The 16,837-nt window shown below is 35.7% G+C and overlaps 1 protein-coding gene across 2 annotated transcripts; it reads left to right on the forward strand.

The window, feature by feature from the left end:
• The first annotated feature begins 322 nt into the window (after nt 1–322).
• LOC105674103 (homeobox protein Hox-A4) lies at nt 323–9,762 on the forward strand. 2 transcript variants are annotated; one of them, XR_010890528.1, is made up of 3 exons: nt 323–2,696; nt 7,438–8,186; nt 8,263–9,762. XR_010890528.1 is itself a non-coding variant. In XM_067356331.1 (2 exons), the coding sequence occupies exons 1-2, from the start codon at nt 1,808–1,810 to the stop codon at nt 8,115–8,117; spliced, it is 1,569 nt and encodes a 522-aa protein (XP_067212432.1). In that variant the 5' UTR covers nt 324–1,807; the 3' UTR covers nt 8,118–9,762. The 2 variants fall into 2 exon arrangements, 1 of the variants encoding a protein (XP_067212432.1); XM_067356331.1 differs by having other exon boundaries at nt 324–2,696; nt 7,438–9,762.
• The last annotated feature ends 7,075 nt before the right edge of the window (nt 9,763–16,837 follow it).

Consider the following 16,837-nt stretch of genomic DNA (forward strand, 5'->3'; position numbering starts at 1 on the left):
CTTTGTGTAATGACTCGGCGTTTTATATTCTCTATGCCACGCAGCTGATCGCGAGTAGACGTACTTGACCGAGTACGCCGAGACACCAGTGCATTAATATGAGCAGAGTGTAATCGAATGGCAGATCTATTACTATTAATTTAGCCAATTTCAACTCGTCTTACGTAACATTTTCAAACTTTGGTGCCCCATAAAGTTAAAGTTAAAGACTGTCTTTTGACGTTAAAACTACATTTCTTTTACATTCGAATCCTTTATTCATTATTTCGTAATAATTAATACAAAATTAATAAACGTATTTATTTTGTATTTGTACAGAAAAGTTATATTAACTTATTTTTCACACGTCAATAAAAAGGACAATGATAAATACATTTCGTCGAACAGAATTGGCGACACGAAATTATTTAACAGAAAAAAAGACATCTATTCCGGCAGATCAATTAGCAGCTCGTTTTTGGAACATATTGTCAAATGGATATAATGGATAACGATTATGATAACACTTGCTGGTCACGACAAATAATGCTGAATTAGTAGCGCGATTACCTTCATCACAGCATTCAATATCAACAGCATTAACGTTCATTGCCACCGTTTCTCTCAGCATTGACTCCGGCCGTAAGATGGATTTCAGGAGCATGGAGGCGGGTTAAGGGGATACGTAGGAGTGACTCCGGTTATAGGTATTCTCGAGTATGCCCCATAAGGGCACAAGATCCGCTGTTTCCGTGGCAGGGGTTGGTCTCATGCCGCCGCGAAGTGGGGATGACTCTGACGAGAAGACGCATGACGAGAAGGGGGGACGCGGCTCTCCGCATCGGAGCTCAAAGCCAGCCGGCGCGAACGCGGACCTGGAGGGAGTTGGAAGCAAACCGGACGGGTTGCCAGACGAGTTTCTGCCGACGCAGGACGAGCTCACTTTCAGAGCTCTCCGACGACACCTCTTCTAGGTTGATTCAGATATCACTCAATTATTTGCGCGAAACAGTGACAGAAGTGTAGTGCGGAAACGACGTTATTATTCGTTTAAAGTATGACGGACATCGAATCGCTTGGTTTAACAAAATTCTACGCAAAAACGTCAGCTTGACCCTCGTTTCGACTCAGCATTCAATGGTGTGAATAAAAAGTGAAAGTTTATGAAAAAGAGAAGTGTGTACCATCAAAGAGGAGGACATTCAGTGGCGTGCATAGAAATTGATAGACTACTCCGAATTTCCGGAGTTCGATGACAATCGTGAAATAGAAGAGCAAAGCTGAAGAAGTTACTACACCTGCCACAGTGGTTATCGCGGCGCCACTCAGGTGTTGCATGCGTGCCGTGGTTATCCATCATGGTCGCGGGCTAGGAACAGCTCCGATTGGTCGGTCTTGTGGTCACGTGGTATGGTAATTGGGCTCCGGTGGGCGGGAAGGAGCGAACGAGGTCGTGGAGGATCGCGAAAGTGGCGGAAAGAGAGGAGAGAATAAGCAGCTGTCCACCGGGAGTCCTGTGCTCGTTGCGGCCCCGCTCTTTCCATTTCTTTTCTCTTTTTCTCCCTCTCCTTCTTTCTCTCTTTTCCTCCTTTCGAGAAAACGTCACCCCTTTTTCGCAAGACGCGGTGAGGTGTGGACGATGGACCACAGCGCAGTGCCGTGCAGTGTAGCTTGTGAGAATGAATATTAACACGAAATGGTGCAACGGATCGAAGAACTGAATGCAGAAAGCAAAATAGAAAGGTAGAATCCAACAGTGCGGTCGTTCGAGAATTCATCACGGACTGTCGTGTGGGTGCGTGTTTCCCGCAAGAAAGTACTCGCGAACATGAACTCGTTCCTGATGAATCCGTCCGCCGCCGGTGGATATCATCACCATCAGCATCAGCAGCAAGCTGGAAATCATCATTTAGCCGCCACTTCTGTCATGGTCGATCCCAAGTTCCCTCCCAGCGAAGAATACAGTCAGAGTAATTACATACCTTCGACTGGAGCAGACTTTTTCTCGAGCGGCGGCGCCGGGCATCACTTAAGCCACCCGCAATCTCAGTTGCAATACGGCTATCATCAGCATCATCATCAAGCGGCGTCGACTCCTTACGGAGCTTCCTCCACGGTACAATTGAACGGAGGATATGCAGGATACAGCGGATATTACGGGCCTCATCATCACCAAGTGCACCCGGTTCATCACGCCACTTTACATCCTCATCATCACGCAGTGGGCGCACTAGCGATGCCGCCGGAAGCCCAGCAGCCACCGCTCACGTGTCCGTCGTCGATGCAAAGTCAGCAGCCGCAGCAGCAACAACAATCGTCCGTACCAACGTCGACTATTCTCGCGTCCACGCCGCTATCGCCGTCTTTAATGCAAAATCACGTGCAACAGCCGGACGCTCTTCAGCATCATCAGCAGCAACACGAGAACAATGCCTGCAGTCCGGCCGGTTCGAGTCAATTACACCGGGATAATTCGCCTGATCTTCAGACGCAACAATCATTGTCACAGCAATCTCAACATATACAGAGCGGCCAGCCGCAAACTTCGCAGCAGTCGCAACAACAGCACCATGTGGAAGATAGTTCAGATGCAGATGATGTAGAGGATGGTCAGATGGAGGGCTCACCAGGGATGATAGAGGAAGAAGAGGAAGACGAGGAGAATAGAGATCGTCCGATTTATCCGTGGATGAAGAAGGTTCATGTCGCAGGTGTCGGTGAGTCAATATTTATAAACTTACTATTAATTTCAACAAGAATATGCTGCTCTAATTGTGAATATTTGAAACTTACTTCATTTTATTCTCTATCGCAGTCATAATTTTATCTCGGATTTGCCTTTATAATATTATTTTCAATTTGGATGCACCATCTCCGTTAAACAAATGTAACAATATGATCAACGAAATTAAGAATCTTAATATTATTATGTTTTACAGTCCATAAAAATTATCTATAATTCCATTTTGTTACGATTACGTTTTGCCGGAAAGAACATATTAAATCATCGCGAATATATGTCCGACGGCTTGACAACATATAGCTATCTTTTCGTACATGCTCAAATAATGAGAAACATAGAATCTATCACATATGCCTATAATATTTAACATTATTACGACAAAGTAGATAAATATAATTTGTCACAAGAATTATAATTTCTTTTAATTCGGACAAAATCAGTTAAAATAATTAAAATGATTTTGTTGTTCATCTGATAATGTTCTTTACCTAAAATACATGAATATAAATATTGACAAATTTAAAAGAATGTTGGTGTAAACTTTGTAATCGGTTAAAGACCGTAAATATTTGTTTTTTGTACCTGGCAAATCTGTCAAAGCAATGTGTGTATTTAATGGATATACACTATTATGTGCGTAAAGTGAGGTACTATAGAATAGTCGAAAGAAGACTTATGAGCTGAAATTTATCGTTACACCTTGTGATCACCTGTGAGGCTCTAGCAGCACCTTGCTGTATAGGCGAATTCGGCTACACCTAATATATCTTCATTCTTCATACAGTAGCGAATGTATACACCATAATAATAGGACGTTCACAGTACAATTCAGCGCTGTAGGCAATAATAAATTTCGAAATTCGACACAAAGATTCTACACAGACCTTTTAAGTAGGTACTCAGTGTTGTACAAGGTGTTCGTGGCTCTTGGAACTTGGAAGAGATGCCGGTGATAATATAATGCCCCCGGTTGTTATAATTAAGGCAATTAACGCGAATGTAGTTCTTTTATAATTAATCAGACAACTACTTTCAGACTAATATACGCGTGCTTCCTATTCTTATGAAGATAAAAAGATGTTTTGAACGTATCCTCGGCACACGGGTATATTAATTAACGTTGCACAAATTATAGAAATTGTGTATCTATAAGCAGTGTATCTATAACGCATTAGTTTGCAGGATGTATCGTATTTATATTTTGCTAAGCCGGAAAATATTTCACATACATAAAGAATTTCTCAAAGTGGTTTTTGCGACGTAATATTCTTTCGCAGAATTACATTGATTTTGTAACCGCAAGAATTTCTATTCCACTCGAAAATGTTGGTTATTTTGACTTGCAAATATTTCTTTTAAATCTAAATCTGGTACAATAAAAAATAAAATCGCGAATCATGCAGCAAAATCGGATATTCGGAAAATTGCAAAATCGGAATTATAATTCATGCTTTTCAGATAAAACTGTTCACAATAAAAATTTATTATTTCTTAATGCTTTTAAATGCTAAAAACTATTTTTATACCAAACTAATTGCAGTATTTTTACATATATTTATATTTATAAATTACATAACAAGAAAAAGATAATATTATGAAATTTTCTCTTTATTAAGATATTCTATACATATTCAATATTGATAAATATATATAATTATCCATTAATTTATAAAAAATTAATAATTTATAATGTTACAAAAAATGTAAAAGTAAAAATAAAAACATTTTTAGAAAATTTTACGTCAAGGAAAAAGCTGCACTTCAAAATAGTTTGTTAATAACATAACGTCGTGTATAAAACTATATTAAATGTTTTAAAAAGTAAAATTCTTATGTTTAAAAATTCAAATATTATAATTATTACGTAGAAAATATTGAAGTTAGGACGTAGTGAACATAATGTTTTTCAAAATGAGTGTTGAATGTGTTTTGAGATATTCTTTTATCGTAATGTGATATTTACATTTACCATTGCATTATTTTTCAATTTATTTCATTCTGTATTTTCATATTTTATTCATATTTTATCCTTTTTGGGTTTTGTTTTTAAGTCAAATAATACAATTGCCTTGCAACCAATTATTTTACAATTAGACTTATTCTTTTCTGTTTTACAAATATAAATATTGTCAAAATTGCAGTTCGAAAATTGCGAAACGTTTGATAATTAGCTTGTTGCAGAAATAAAATTGAATTTAACTGTTTTTCTACATACAATGTAATGTTAAAATATTTTGTCAACGGTACAATGTAGTAAATTGCGCTTTTCATTACGCTATACATCGTGCGAATATTTGCAATCCGTGGACTTTGGTATGCTCGTCCGTTAGGTTGTCAGAGACTGCAATCTCTCCCCTTTGGTTGTCGAAGTATGGTCGCGCCGGACGTTGGAGTTAAAAGGGACTCTACGAGACCGACGGTCAGCTCGGAATGGAATGTGTCTGCACAGATTCTAAACTGAACTCACTCTCATGTTTCCTATATCGAAATGAACGGACCACCATGAATTGCTACTAGCGTGACTCACAAATATCAATGTCAACGTACCACAGCAAGATAATTTTTTCTTTTTTTTCCGAATCCACTTATTTGATCATTTGTTAAAATAAGTGTTTCAATATCTGATCGTTTTCTAAAGTGATGGGAGGATATTTCACTGTTATTACTCACAATAACATTTCTAAATATTTTATAGATATTTCTGCTGAACTATTAATCAATTGCACGTGTAGGCATTGATGTTTCTAATTGCTGTTACGTGTGAGATGTATCTAATAGATTCTAAAAAAACGTAACAAACGTGTTGACGAGGCAGTTATCAAATCACTTGACCTTGAAAACCAACTTGTGGGCTGTAAAAGATAATCTATTGTTCCTGCATTTCTTTAGATGTTGCTTAGCGGGATCAATGCGCATGTACGCTTGGCACTTTTTATCCTCATGAATTTGCATACGCGTATTCTGCCTCCGCAACTTCATCGGCATATCTTGCGGATTGATCAGATTACAAAAGTCACTTCAACTGACTTTGATGCTATTCAAAACGGCCGTGAGGTGACGAATGGTCATATAATATAAAAAATGTTATTCGCATATGTTATCTCTGTAGATATCGCAATGTAAGAAGTATTTAATAATTACGGTAATGAACCATATAGAATATGGTGAACTATTTTTCTTTTGTTGTTAAAATGTAAAATTGGCATATAGTTTAATCGTTGTTTAAGTTAAGTTGTCAAATATTTTTTACTTTTTTGCAGTTTGCATTATATTATACAATAATACTCCAAGAAAAAAAGTTCTTGTCGTAAATTTCTTTTCATTATTTTTGTAAAAAGAATTGTATAGAAATTGTATAAGAATTTTCGTGAACTAGAAGTCATCAATAATGACGAATAAACGACACAATAAGATGGATTGGTCAGGTTGGTCAAAAATCCATTTGTAACACTACATGGGGCTAACGATGGGAATCTTAAAGTGAAAATGAGAGGAAAAATAACTGGTTTCGAAGATGACTGAAAAGGACGAGTTCTGCATAGCAAATCTGCAAGAAAATTGTGTAACGAAATTTCTTACGACATATTCACATGATGTAATTCAGCAAAGCATAAACATCGTTATATAATACCGCAGGAATTTTTATTTCTCCGATACATTCATGATGATAGTATAATGCAAAAATATCTTATGAAATCTATAAGATTATTTACAGTTTTATTACTTTTACAATATACAGTTAATTAAAAATAATTTATATAATGAGAAAATCTAACTTGATTCAAATGTAATTGTGATGTAATATTTTTTTTGTAAGATTATGCACAGCTTTCGCGACATATTGATATAACTTTTAACATTAAATTATGATTGAAAATAAAATGGGCTAATAGGGGCAATGTGTAGTGAAACGAAAACATAATTTCAAAATGCTTTATTTTAGAATATTTTGAAAAGTAGAAGACGAATACAAACGACACAATAAGATTGATTTTTTCAGGTCAAGTTGTCCCTTTGTAACTCCGCAGGAGGTTAATGATGGGAATCTTCAAAGTGAAAATGTTAGAGAAAAAATAATTGGTTTTGAACATGATCCTCTAATTAACAAAAATACAGAAGGCCACACATATTAGTATAATAAGTACATATATTACTTTACGTTTTCTTCTTTTTATTAATTAATTTGACGACAATTGCATAAAAATGGATAACTAAACACCGTACAAGAAATCGATTGCGTCGATTATACATTAATTGATATAGCGTTTAAATTGTAATTTTATAAATAATGTTTAGTTTCAAACTACTATAATTTATTGTAAATTGAAGATGATCAGGTTAAATGTGTGCGATCGAAAGGTTTTTGATAAATATTAAGAAATATAAGTTACTGCACGAACAATCACGATTCATCTACCAGCCTATTTTATTTTCATTTGATTTATTTAAACAATTAGGCTTTATTTGATTTATTTATATTTAATATTACATATTAATTATCTTTTCGTTAAAGTAAAATTATTTTCACATTTTTTAAAGAGTTTATTCTTAAAATTTTACGTGTTAGAATACACTTTGTGTGATTACACACACGTGTTTCTTCTCAAGTAAAGAAAAAAATTATATTTTAAGAGAATTTGTCGTTATTGCAGAATATGCTATTATTTATAGCCTCGTTGTACTAATACATTTCGATTTCTGTTTCCTTCTTGCAGCGAATGGCACGTATCAACCTGGAATGGAACCAAAGCGACAGAGAACCGCTTATACCAGGCATCAGATACTCGAATTAGAAAAGGAATTCCATTACAATAGGTACCTGACGAGGAGACGACGGATCGAGATCGCTCATACACTGGTCCTGTCGGAGCGACAAATCAAAATCTGGTTTCAGAACCGCCGTATGAAATGGAAGAAGGATCACAAGCTGCCGAACACGAAGAACGTTCGCAGAAAGAACGCGAACGGCCAAGCGCCGGCGGCGGCGTCGAAGCCGGCGAAAACCTCAGCGACGCGGACAAAGTCCGGCACGGGTAACAGCCAAAGGAAAAGCAATAGCTCACCTTCCAGCGGTATGGAGAACAGTCTGGATTCCAACATCGGTCACGATATGAGCGAGGTTCACGGGGTCAGCACCGGCCTTTCTCATCCCGTTGGCGTGGTTCATCCAAGCTTTCAAGGTCACCCTCATTCTCTGGCTCATATCCAAGCACAGCTGAGTCATCATCACGTGGGTGGAATGATGGACGGTCCGACGGGAGGACCGTTGGGACACATAAGTTCCGGAAGTATCAGTCCTCTTGCTCCAGCCACCAGTCCTCCCGGACTGTCGCAAGTACCAGCTCCTGTTCCGCCGTCGGCGATAAAATCCGATTATGGACTCACAGCTCTGTAACATCCATTCCGGAAGGTGTGATCTTCGATACCAGTGGTAGTGGCTCTCCGCGAATTAATTCATTTACTGGTACCGTGTTTCTTCGTTTGATTGGATATTTATTGCAGGTTGTATAGAATATAATTTGAGTTCTTTCTCATTGCAGCATCGGACGAAGAGAGTAATCCTGGCTGTTTCTTTTATACAACAAATATGCATGTATTTACCAATAATGGTTTACTGAAATTTAATACTGAAGGACTTTAGTACTTATACTAGGTTCAAATTAGCCAAATTTACACATTTTAATCCTTTCTTACATTTATTATTGGTAAAAATGCACTTTGATTTTATAAAGCCAAGTCTCTCTTTCTCTTCTAAGAACTCATTACAATTAAGTACGGAAAATTAGTAATTAAAAAATTATAATGATTAACGCAAACTTTTACGTCTCTTAGCATTTTCTTTTTATGTTTCCTAGCGACCGAATATTTCTTGTCGAAACTTATAATTCAAGGCAACCATAGTCATCCACCTTTATTGTTCATTCTTAATAATATCAATATCCAAAAGAAACTCATATTTTATGAAATGTGAATATTATATATAACTCGCGCGATTTTACGTGTGTATATAATAGTGTAAAGAAAGTTTTATTGCAATGTAATTAAAATAGTGTTTATATTTCGTATAGTATTGTCTAAGTGTTGATATTAACGTTTGACATTATAGACGAAAATTGGATTTTTAAGTAAAAATTTTAATCATTGTGGTATTACAAAACGCGTATATTAATAATATCATTAATGGTTAAATTCTGCAATTTTACAAGTAAATTCACAGATAAAATTTCAATATATATATTATAATACATATATTATGGTAATATATATTATAATATATGTATATTTTTTTTATTATGTATGTCTATAATATATATATATATATTGTATAACATTTTTATTATAATATATATTTAATATATATTATATAACAAATGTTTTATATAATATATATTATAATGTAACTTTTACGTCAATCATTCTCATTCAAAAGTTTATTGTTTATCTGAAATTTTTTGATTACAATCAGAAAACAAAATCAGAAACAAAAATATTTCAAAATCGTTTTAAACACTTAAACATAAAAAGTTGATCGAAAATACTATACTTGAACGCATCCTTCCGTAAAGTACGTTGTAAATAGTTCAAAATGATAGTATATATTTTTACTGAAAGGAAACGAGGATTGACCAATAATAATAATTAGGACACAAACTGCACCGTGGATAAATCGGAAAATGTACTGTTAAGCGAGTAGTAATCAAACAATTTATGCACAGAATCGCTGTGACGATATACCAAAACAATATTATTAACTATAAGACAGAGTTAAAGTTTAAGATACATTAATTCTAAAGAACCGAGTTAGTATAATCGAGTAATTAGTGAGAGAATATAAGAGAAAGCGTATAGGAGTTTCGAAATCATTCTATAAGTGTGACATTATACCCTTTGCTATAATTATTAACTGTATATAGCATGTATGATAAGAACGTAATTGGGCACACTTCAATGCTTATGTTTATATTGATCATAAAGATCGATGAACTATACAACCGTCAAGTAAATGAATAAATAAATAAATGTTTCGTAATTTACAATAACGTCGTGTTTCCAAAATCGTACTCCCACGTTTTTTTATGTATGTTATGCATATGGTAGTTTCGTGTTTTAATAATTTTCATAATTTTTCTGCATTATTTATTATTCTGTCAGGAAACATCGTCAACCAGTCAAGGCTGGCGCGTCTCATTATCTTAAGTTTTGACATTATCTCTTTCTTATTAGGTATCTGTATTCGTTATACGTTGTGTTCACAATTTCCATTTTAACTTTGATAAGAGCTAAACTAAAAGTAAGACCAATATTATACATAAAACAGGTTGCAAACGGCAAAAAAATTATTTGCGTAAATAACTTTATTATCGCGACATTTTTAACATAGATACAATTAATTGTGTAAAACTATTATAATCATGCAGAATAATTTAAGGATTGTTGTTTAAAGTCTGGTCACCTGATTTAAAGTGATCTCAATTATAATAATAAACAAAAACATATTTTACTTCAATCTGATAATATTGAACAAAATAAAAATTCTTCATTTCTTATAAAACTTAATTTTTTTACCATCGTTACATAGCACAATGTTGTTCGTGTAAATAATTTAAATATCTATTAATGACTTGCGATAATCATGATATACTATAATTTGTTGTATCTCATACATCACAACGATGATGACGTAAGAAGAATTGACAATAAAACTCGCGAGATATTAATAAAAATATATGATATGTTACATACATTTCTACTTAATAAAAAAATAAGCAGTCTCGAATGCACGCGTTATCATAATTTACAGGTATCACAAGAGCATTACTGTGTATCATATGGTGTATTTACTGTTTCTCGTATCCCCTCCTGTCTCCATAATCATCGTGTGGGCGCTTATACGAGCGACGCTGCCGAAGCGACGCATGCGCTAGCATGTGCGTAATCGCCGCAGCTCGGAGCAAGGGATATCTCGCAGCAGCTCGAAAAGAAGGGTGGCACCCGGAAAGCGAATGGGGGCCGCTTGTGCAGTCCTGCCTCCGCCCATCCCACGAGCATCCCAGCCAACTGCCTAGATATGCTGCTACCAACCGGGTTCCAAAGTCAGACATGTATGGCGCGGACCAAGGTCGCTACTCTCATCGTGCACATTACTGAGTCATGGAATTTTGGAAGAATACGCTGCTTCTATGTCTATTTAATTGCTTTTTACATATTTCACCTTCATTTATTTAACAATAATGAGTCTGACTCTCGCAACATTCTAACGATAGCAGGAGATGAATAATTTAACTGATTATTTAGAATATTTTTTGCTACTTTTTATTTATTTGAGTAGCAATTTCTATTATTTTTCTAGATGAGGCAAAAGTATTAGATTGTATAAGTAATTTCAAATTTTCGAATAAGTGGTGCTTTTTATGCAGCATACTTAAAAATCGTACTACATACAAAACATAATCACAATTTTAACAAACAAATATTTAATTTACATATTAATCAATCTACTCTTTGCTTGACAAAAAAAAGTAGACAGATATATTTAAAAAATTTTAAATTACTTATCACACAACCCAATATATCGAATTCTCTCAGATTTGGCTTTAATTTTATAAATTTTTATCCTACAAACATAATTTTTGTGCTTATCTCTATATATAAAATCTAGAAATGTTTCTCTTTTATTTTTAACTTGCATAATTAAATAATAAATCTTATTTATTTATATTTCTTAAGGATTATTTTACAACATAATACTAAAGTTCCTCAATATCAATTGATAATTGATAACAAATCTTATTTAAAATTAAAGAATATTTATTTTCACCTCTAAAACTTAATTTAATAAAAGTCCGATTTGAAAATTATATGGATGTTTTCAAATTTTTATTAGAAAGAGAATATCTAATTATTTTAAGAATGTGTCGTGGTAAAGTGATAAATTTTATCATAATTAATTCATGGTTATAATCTAGAATGTATATAATCGTAAAAAACTATTGTTCAATTATCTTTACCGATTGCTTACATCTGTAATTTTTTGTAGCAATGTGATAAGAACATTTTTATTACACAATATGGAAAATATGATCTAAAAGGTAATATATAATGCGGTAAACTCTTTATTCAATATACTTGGTCCTAATATACGTGCATTCTATCCAACACAAGATGATACGATTAATAGTATGCTTCCAAGCGAGTAGGAAGGAAGTACACAAGAGCCGCTAATTGCAAGATCTATGTACTGTTATAGGGTTGCTGTCCGTGGCTAGATAAACCATAAGTTTCGACATTAAACGCCTTCGCTAACTTCTCTCGGATGTGGATTAGTTGAAAATTATTGTAGACGTTCCGGTCAGTCTATTGTTTCAAAGTAGAGCGAGAACATAATACGAAATTGATTACAGCTATATTCGCATAAGGAATGATAATAATAAGATAGCTTACACAGCGAGGAAGAGAATATCACACAACATAATTAAATTAGTGGAACACTTTTTACATATTTATTAACAACAATTTTATTTTATTAGCAAATAAATAGTGAATTGTGGTAAGAAATTGATATACATTATTATCATTTTTGTAGAGAGAATAATTTACATGATAGAATATCAAATATGCTTACAAATACATTTATAATTTATTAAATAAAATAAGTAACAGTTATAAATACTTGTTAAACATGATGTAAAGGTTGGTAAATCAATTGAATGTTGATATTTTTAGAATAAACTTGTTTTAATGTTTAATCGTTGTTGAATAAGGAGGATCGAAGGCCAAAGCAGGATCTTACTTGCCAAAATTTTTTCTCTTCTTTAATCAAAAATTGTTTTAATGTGTCAAATTCTTTTGAAACAGAAATATTGTATTACATATTGCTTATTAGTTATTTAAAGCACTCAATAAAAAAAAGAAAAAGTCGGTAGAAATGGAGACACAGTTATAATATCCGCGTATATAAATATTTTTGCAATCTCTATAACTGTTATCAAAATAATCAATTATGACATAAATATTTGTACATCAACAACTGCATTCTCTGAGCCTCCTCCTTCCATCGCGATTCTATACGGACGAGTCTTTTCATTCCCTTTATTTATATCCGCCATTTACTTCACGCGTACATACACTTCTGTACGTAGGTACTTAACCGATGCATTTCCGGAGCTTCTTTTCTCTCACTGTTGTTACACCTACGCATCACGTTCCATATCCGTTCTCTTAAGACAAATGATGCATATATGCTGGTCATTTCGTCTATATCCGCATCACAATCGCTCCGATCTACAACCTGTATGGCGCTGAATGTGAAGTGGGTGGTCGTTGAATTGCTCGTTTAGCGAGTGCGGGGACATACAACGAGAATTTCACACGAGCTGCGTCATATCTCTTATTATCGTCAAGACTTAAGCATTGCGCGACCACACACTTTGTATTCAACGCTAGCCGTGCATTACAAGAACAAATATACATAGTATTTTTCACACATATTGATCAAATTTCCGGCACAATTGTAAAAATTATTCCACAATTGGATCCAAAATTAGTGACTAATTAAAGTCAAGCATTTAGTTGAATAAAATTACATGTGCGATCACTCGCGTCCGAAAATTTCAAAAACGATGCAAGATATATCTGGTGTGAACGGTCCCCATCAGATGTAATTGGAGAGGATTAACGAGTCACGACTCCATTTATCAGCCACCGTAATTACAAAGCATCTCTCCCTCCCACCTCTGCGAGTAACCCGCCCTTGCCCTCTCGCGCGCTTGCCGCATCGCTTTACGCTCGGCGCTCACTCCGCCTGACTGACTGACATCCCCCAAAGACAGTCTCGCATCTCAAATACACATTCGCCTGTAACTAAAGATAACAGGCACCACCGTGTCATCGGAGGGAAACCGACGTGAAATTAGATTTAAATCCACCGTACCAGACGTCGCGTGGAAATGTTTGATCTCCGCGCGCCATTAATTGCCGCTTCCGTTGAATGGAGATCGCGAACGGATAGAGATAAGTCCGAAAGGGTCCCTGCGCGGTGGTGTATTTTGATTTCGAGAAACCAGATAATGAATCGACTGCTGTGCAGCACAGTAGCAGTCTGACGACACGCGCCGATGATCGAACGGGAGGCTCGAAAAGCTGACATGGGCGGCCACGTCCGTCTCTGGAATTAATTAAAAACATCGGACCAAGAGGGACATGTATTTTTATCTACGGCTAGTTTCTCGGTGACGTGCTCTACCTCCGAGTGGCTGGATATAAAGGGAAAAAGTGTTCTGTTACTGTCAGCACGTTTCACCGCAGATAATCTTCGATGGCAGCCCCGGTTCACAATGTCGTGTATCTCATATCATTAATTTCGTTACGCGATGCCTCATGAATATTACTGGGGATACATAGTAGCGTTGTAAGTGGTATTAAATTTACGCGAAACATAAACGCACGGTCATCATTGATACAAGCTTAAAACTTGGTTGAGTTTCTCGAATCAAGCTTCGGATATACGAGTTCGAGCAAAATTTAAATTACACATGCCGGTGGAACGGTCGTGTAGAATTGTTATTTCCTCGACCGTATTGATATCTTTCGCGGAGAATGACGCATTTTAGCTCCCTCGTGATAATGCTACCTGATGGCCGCACACCTCCAACAACAAGCACCACGAAGTGCCACTATTACGAGAAGCCGCCGACGGTACCTGTCGCTAGTCGCTGCCTCTGTATAGAAAAGGAAAAAGCGCGAAGCGGAGAAAGAGAGACAAAGAGAGAGAGAGAGAGGGAGGGGGGAGGAAAGAGAAATAGAGAATGAGAACGACAGACTGGGCGGCGCAAAGGCTTCGACTCGCAAGCCGCACGTTCATTAATCTTGATCGGATCAGTCGAGATAGCGGCGAGCTGTTTCGGAAACCCTCTCCTACCACCCCTTCTCATCAAGTCCCCTAGTACCCATCGCCTCCACCTTCTTCTTCACCTCCCCCTCTTCCTCCACCTCGTCCTCCATGTCCCTCAGCTCCTTTTTCTTCTGCTCCTCGAACTCTTTCCTGCAGGACCCTGCCCTCGGGTCGGTTCACCCGAAAGTTAAGAGCGAGGAAACCCTCGGAACGGATCGACAGCGCGGCGGAGGACGTCTGAAGATTTTAATTCCAGTCGCGCTGACCAATTTCTTCCATCCGAGAATCTCCGAACATATCCCCGATTCTTAGAATTATAAAACTGAATTCTCTCACACACACAACTCACACAGTTTATCAAAATTGTCTCCTGCGGGCAGTGCAATTACTTCACACTCAGACAAAACGTAGCATCACTTATTATTATTTTCTGTAAATTTTATAATTTTAAAGCAATCTTCAGCAATGCTATTATTTTCTGACTTTATTTTCTCTCTTGAATTTCAGTTTTTTTAAATAATTGTTTTGACCAATTCATAGATATAGATATAGATTCAGAGAAATGTTAAGACATCTTATTTCGATTATTTACGGGATGACGAAGACATCGAGAGATTTACTTCTGCACAGATCGCATACTAATCTTTCTGTTCCTATTCCATTCCCTGCTTATAATTCATTAAAATTCTTTTTGCTTCTTTGAAAACGTGATGGATCTTGTTTTCAATTTAGTAGAGCCCCAACTGCGACTACCATAATGCTCCGCACGATCTACTCGCAGAATAGCAATGAGCTTCCACCCTGGTTGGACAGCGAACTATGAATTGCAGTAGTGATCAAAAAATTTGTGCATGGAAATTGATTATAACAACATTGAATATTTGCTTTACTATCACAGAGATAAATTACAATATTGATTAATGTAATATAACCATTGACATAATTCTGTTTTCATTTATCTGTGAATTTTATATACAAGATACATGTCAAAATGTTTGCACGTGAGTATTTTAGTAATGAAAATTATCGATTTTTTTATTTTCTATTTTTTATTCGCCGAACGTAGACAATAGACAATTTTTAGATAAAGTACTCGATAACTACGGTATCCAATGTCGCTGATTTCTCAAAGCTATTGTGACAACTGTTAAGTGACCGCTGATATCACTGCCTTAGTCCATTCTAAGCGTCCCTCTTCAACACTAGCCGAATTGGGTATTAACGCCCTTCATGTAATTAATCCCATAATCCTGTGGACGTGTCCTGCGCCTCGCGGACAGAAAAGCAACGATATTTATCTGGCATTTTTATATATATCAGAACACACACACAGTTTGATACACATAGTAAAATATTGTATAATATAAAGCATTCATTTGCGCGATGCGTGTAAACTTGATTGTATACATGTAATTCTAACCATTTAATGACTACGTATGACTTTGTAACATCAAAATCAATTTGCGTTGATTAAATTTTCTAAATTAATATTTGTTTTATTGCAAAATTAAATTTCTTCGTCAATCATGTTCGCTAATAAATGACTCAGGAACACCGAGATCGGACCACGAAGTCGTCGGATAAAAAGGAACGCCGTGTATTTTGTGACGCGCAGAGAATCGCCATTTCGGGGTCCTATTCACAGCTGCTCTTTTTTCGTCCCACTCATCTTGATCTTTTGTGGCAGCGTGTTTGAAGTACAACGTATCCACAATGTAGTCACGAGTTACAATTATTCACGGTGAGTCGAAATGAAGTTGTTGAAAAAAAATGCCTCAATTGACCAATAAGTACATGATATCCAACATAAAAATTTGACGGAGAAAATGATGAAACTAGCGTTTTCCAATTTTTATTCAGTTTTGATATATAGATTTTGAAGTATTTATTAATTTTGTATATTTCTATATTATTTTTTGTATCTATATTTTATGACAAATTCCAAACAGCCAATATGATATGTTTCTCACGAATCTTTGCACGATAAGAATTTTGCGCCCCTTGATATGAACGGTTCGAAGATCCGCCCCAAACTATTTTGTTCGGCATGCAGGAAACATTTGGTGGTGCTTATAATATGTGATTGGACAACATTCGGGCAAATGGGGAATCGATCCCTCTCCCTACGTGTTTCCACGTTTTTCATTTTCTACGCTTGCGATTATGGTTGCCACAAATACGGAAAAATTATTTCGCTTTTTCTCGAATTAATTCAGAAATTATTG

The sequence above is a fragment of the Linepithema humile genome, chromosome 5 (assembly GCF_040581485.1).
Source record: "Linepithema humile isolate Giens D197 chromosome 5, Lhum_UNIL_v1.0, whole genome shotgun sequence".
In the NCBI taxonomy this organism is placed as follows: domain Eukaryota; kingdom Metazoa; phylum Arthropoda; class Insecta; order Hymenoptera; family Formicidae; genus Linepithema; species Linepithema humile.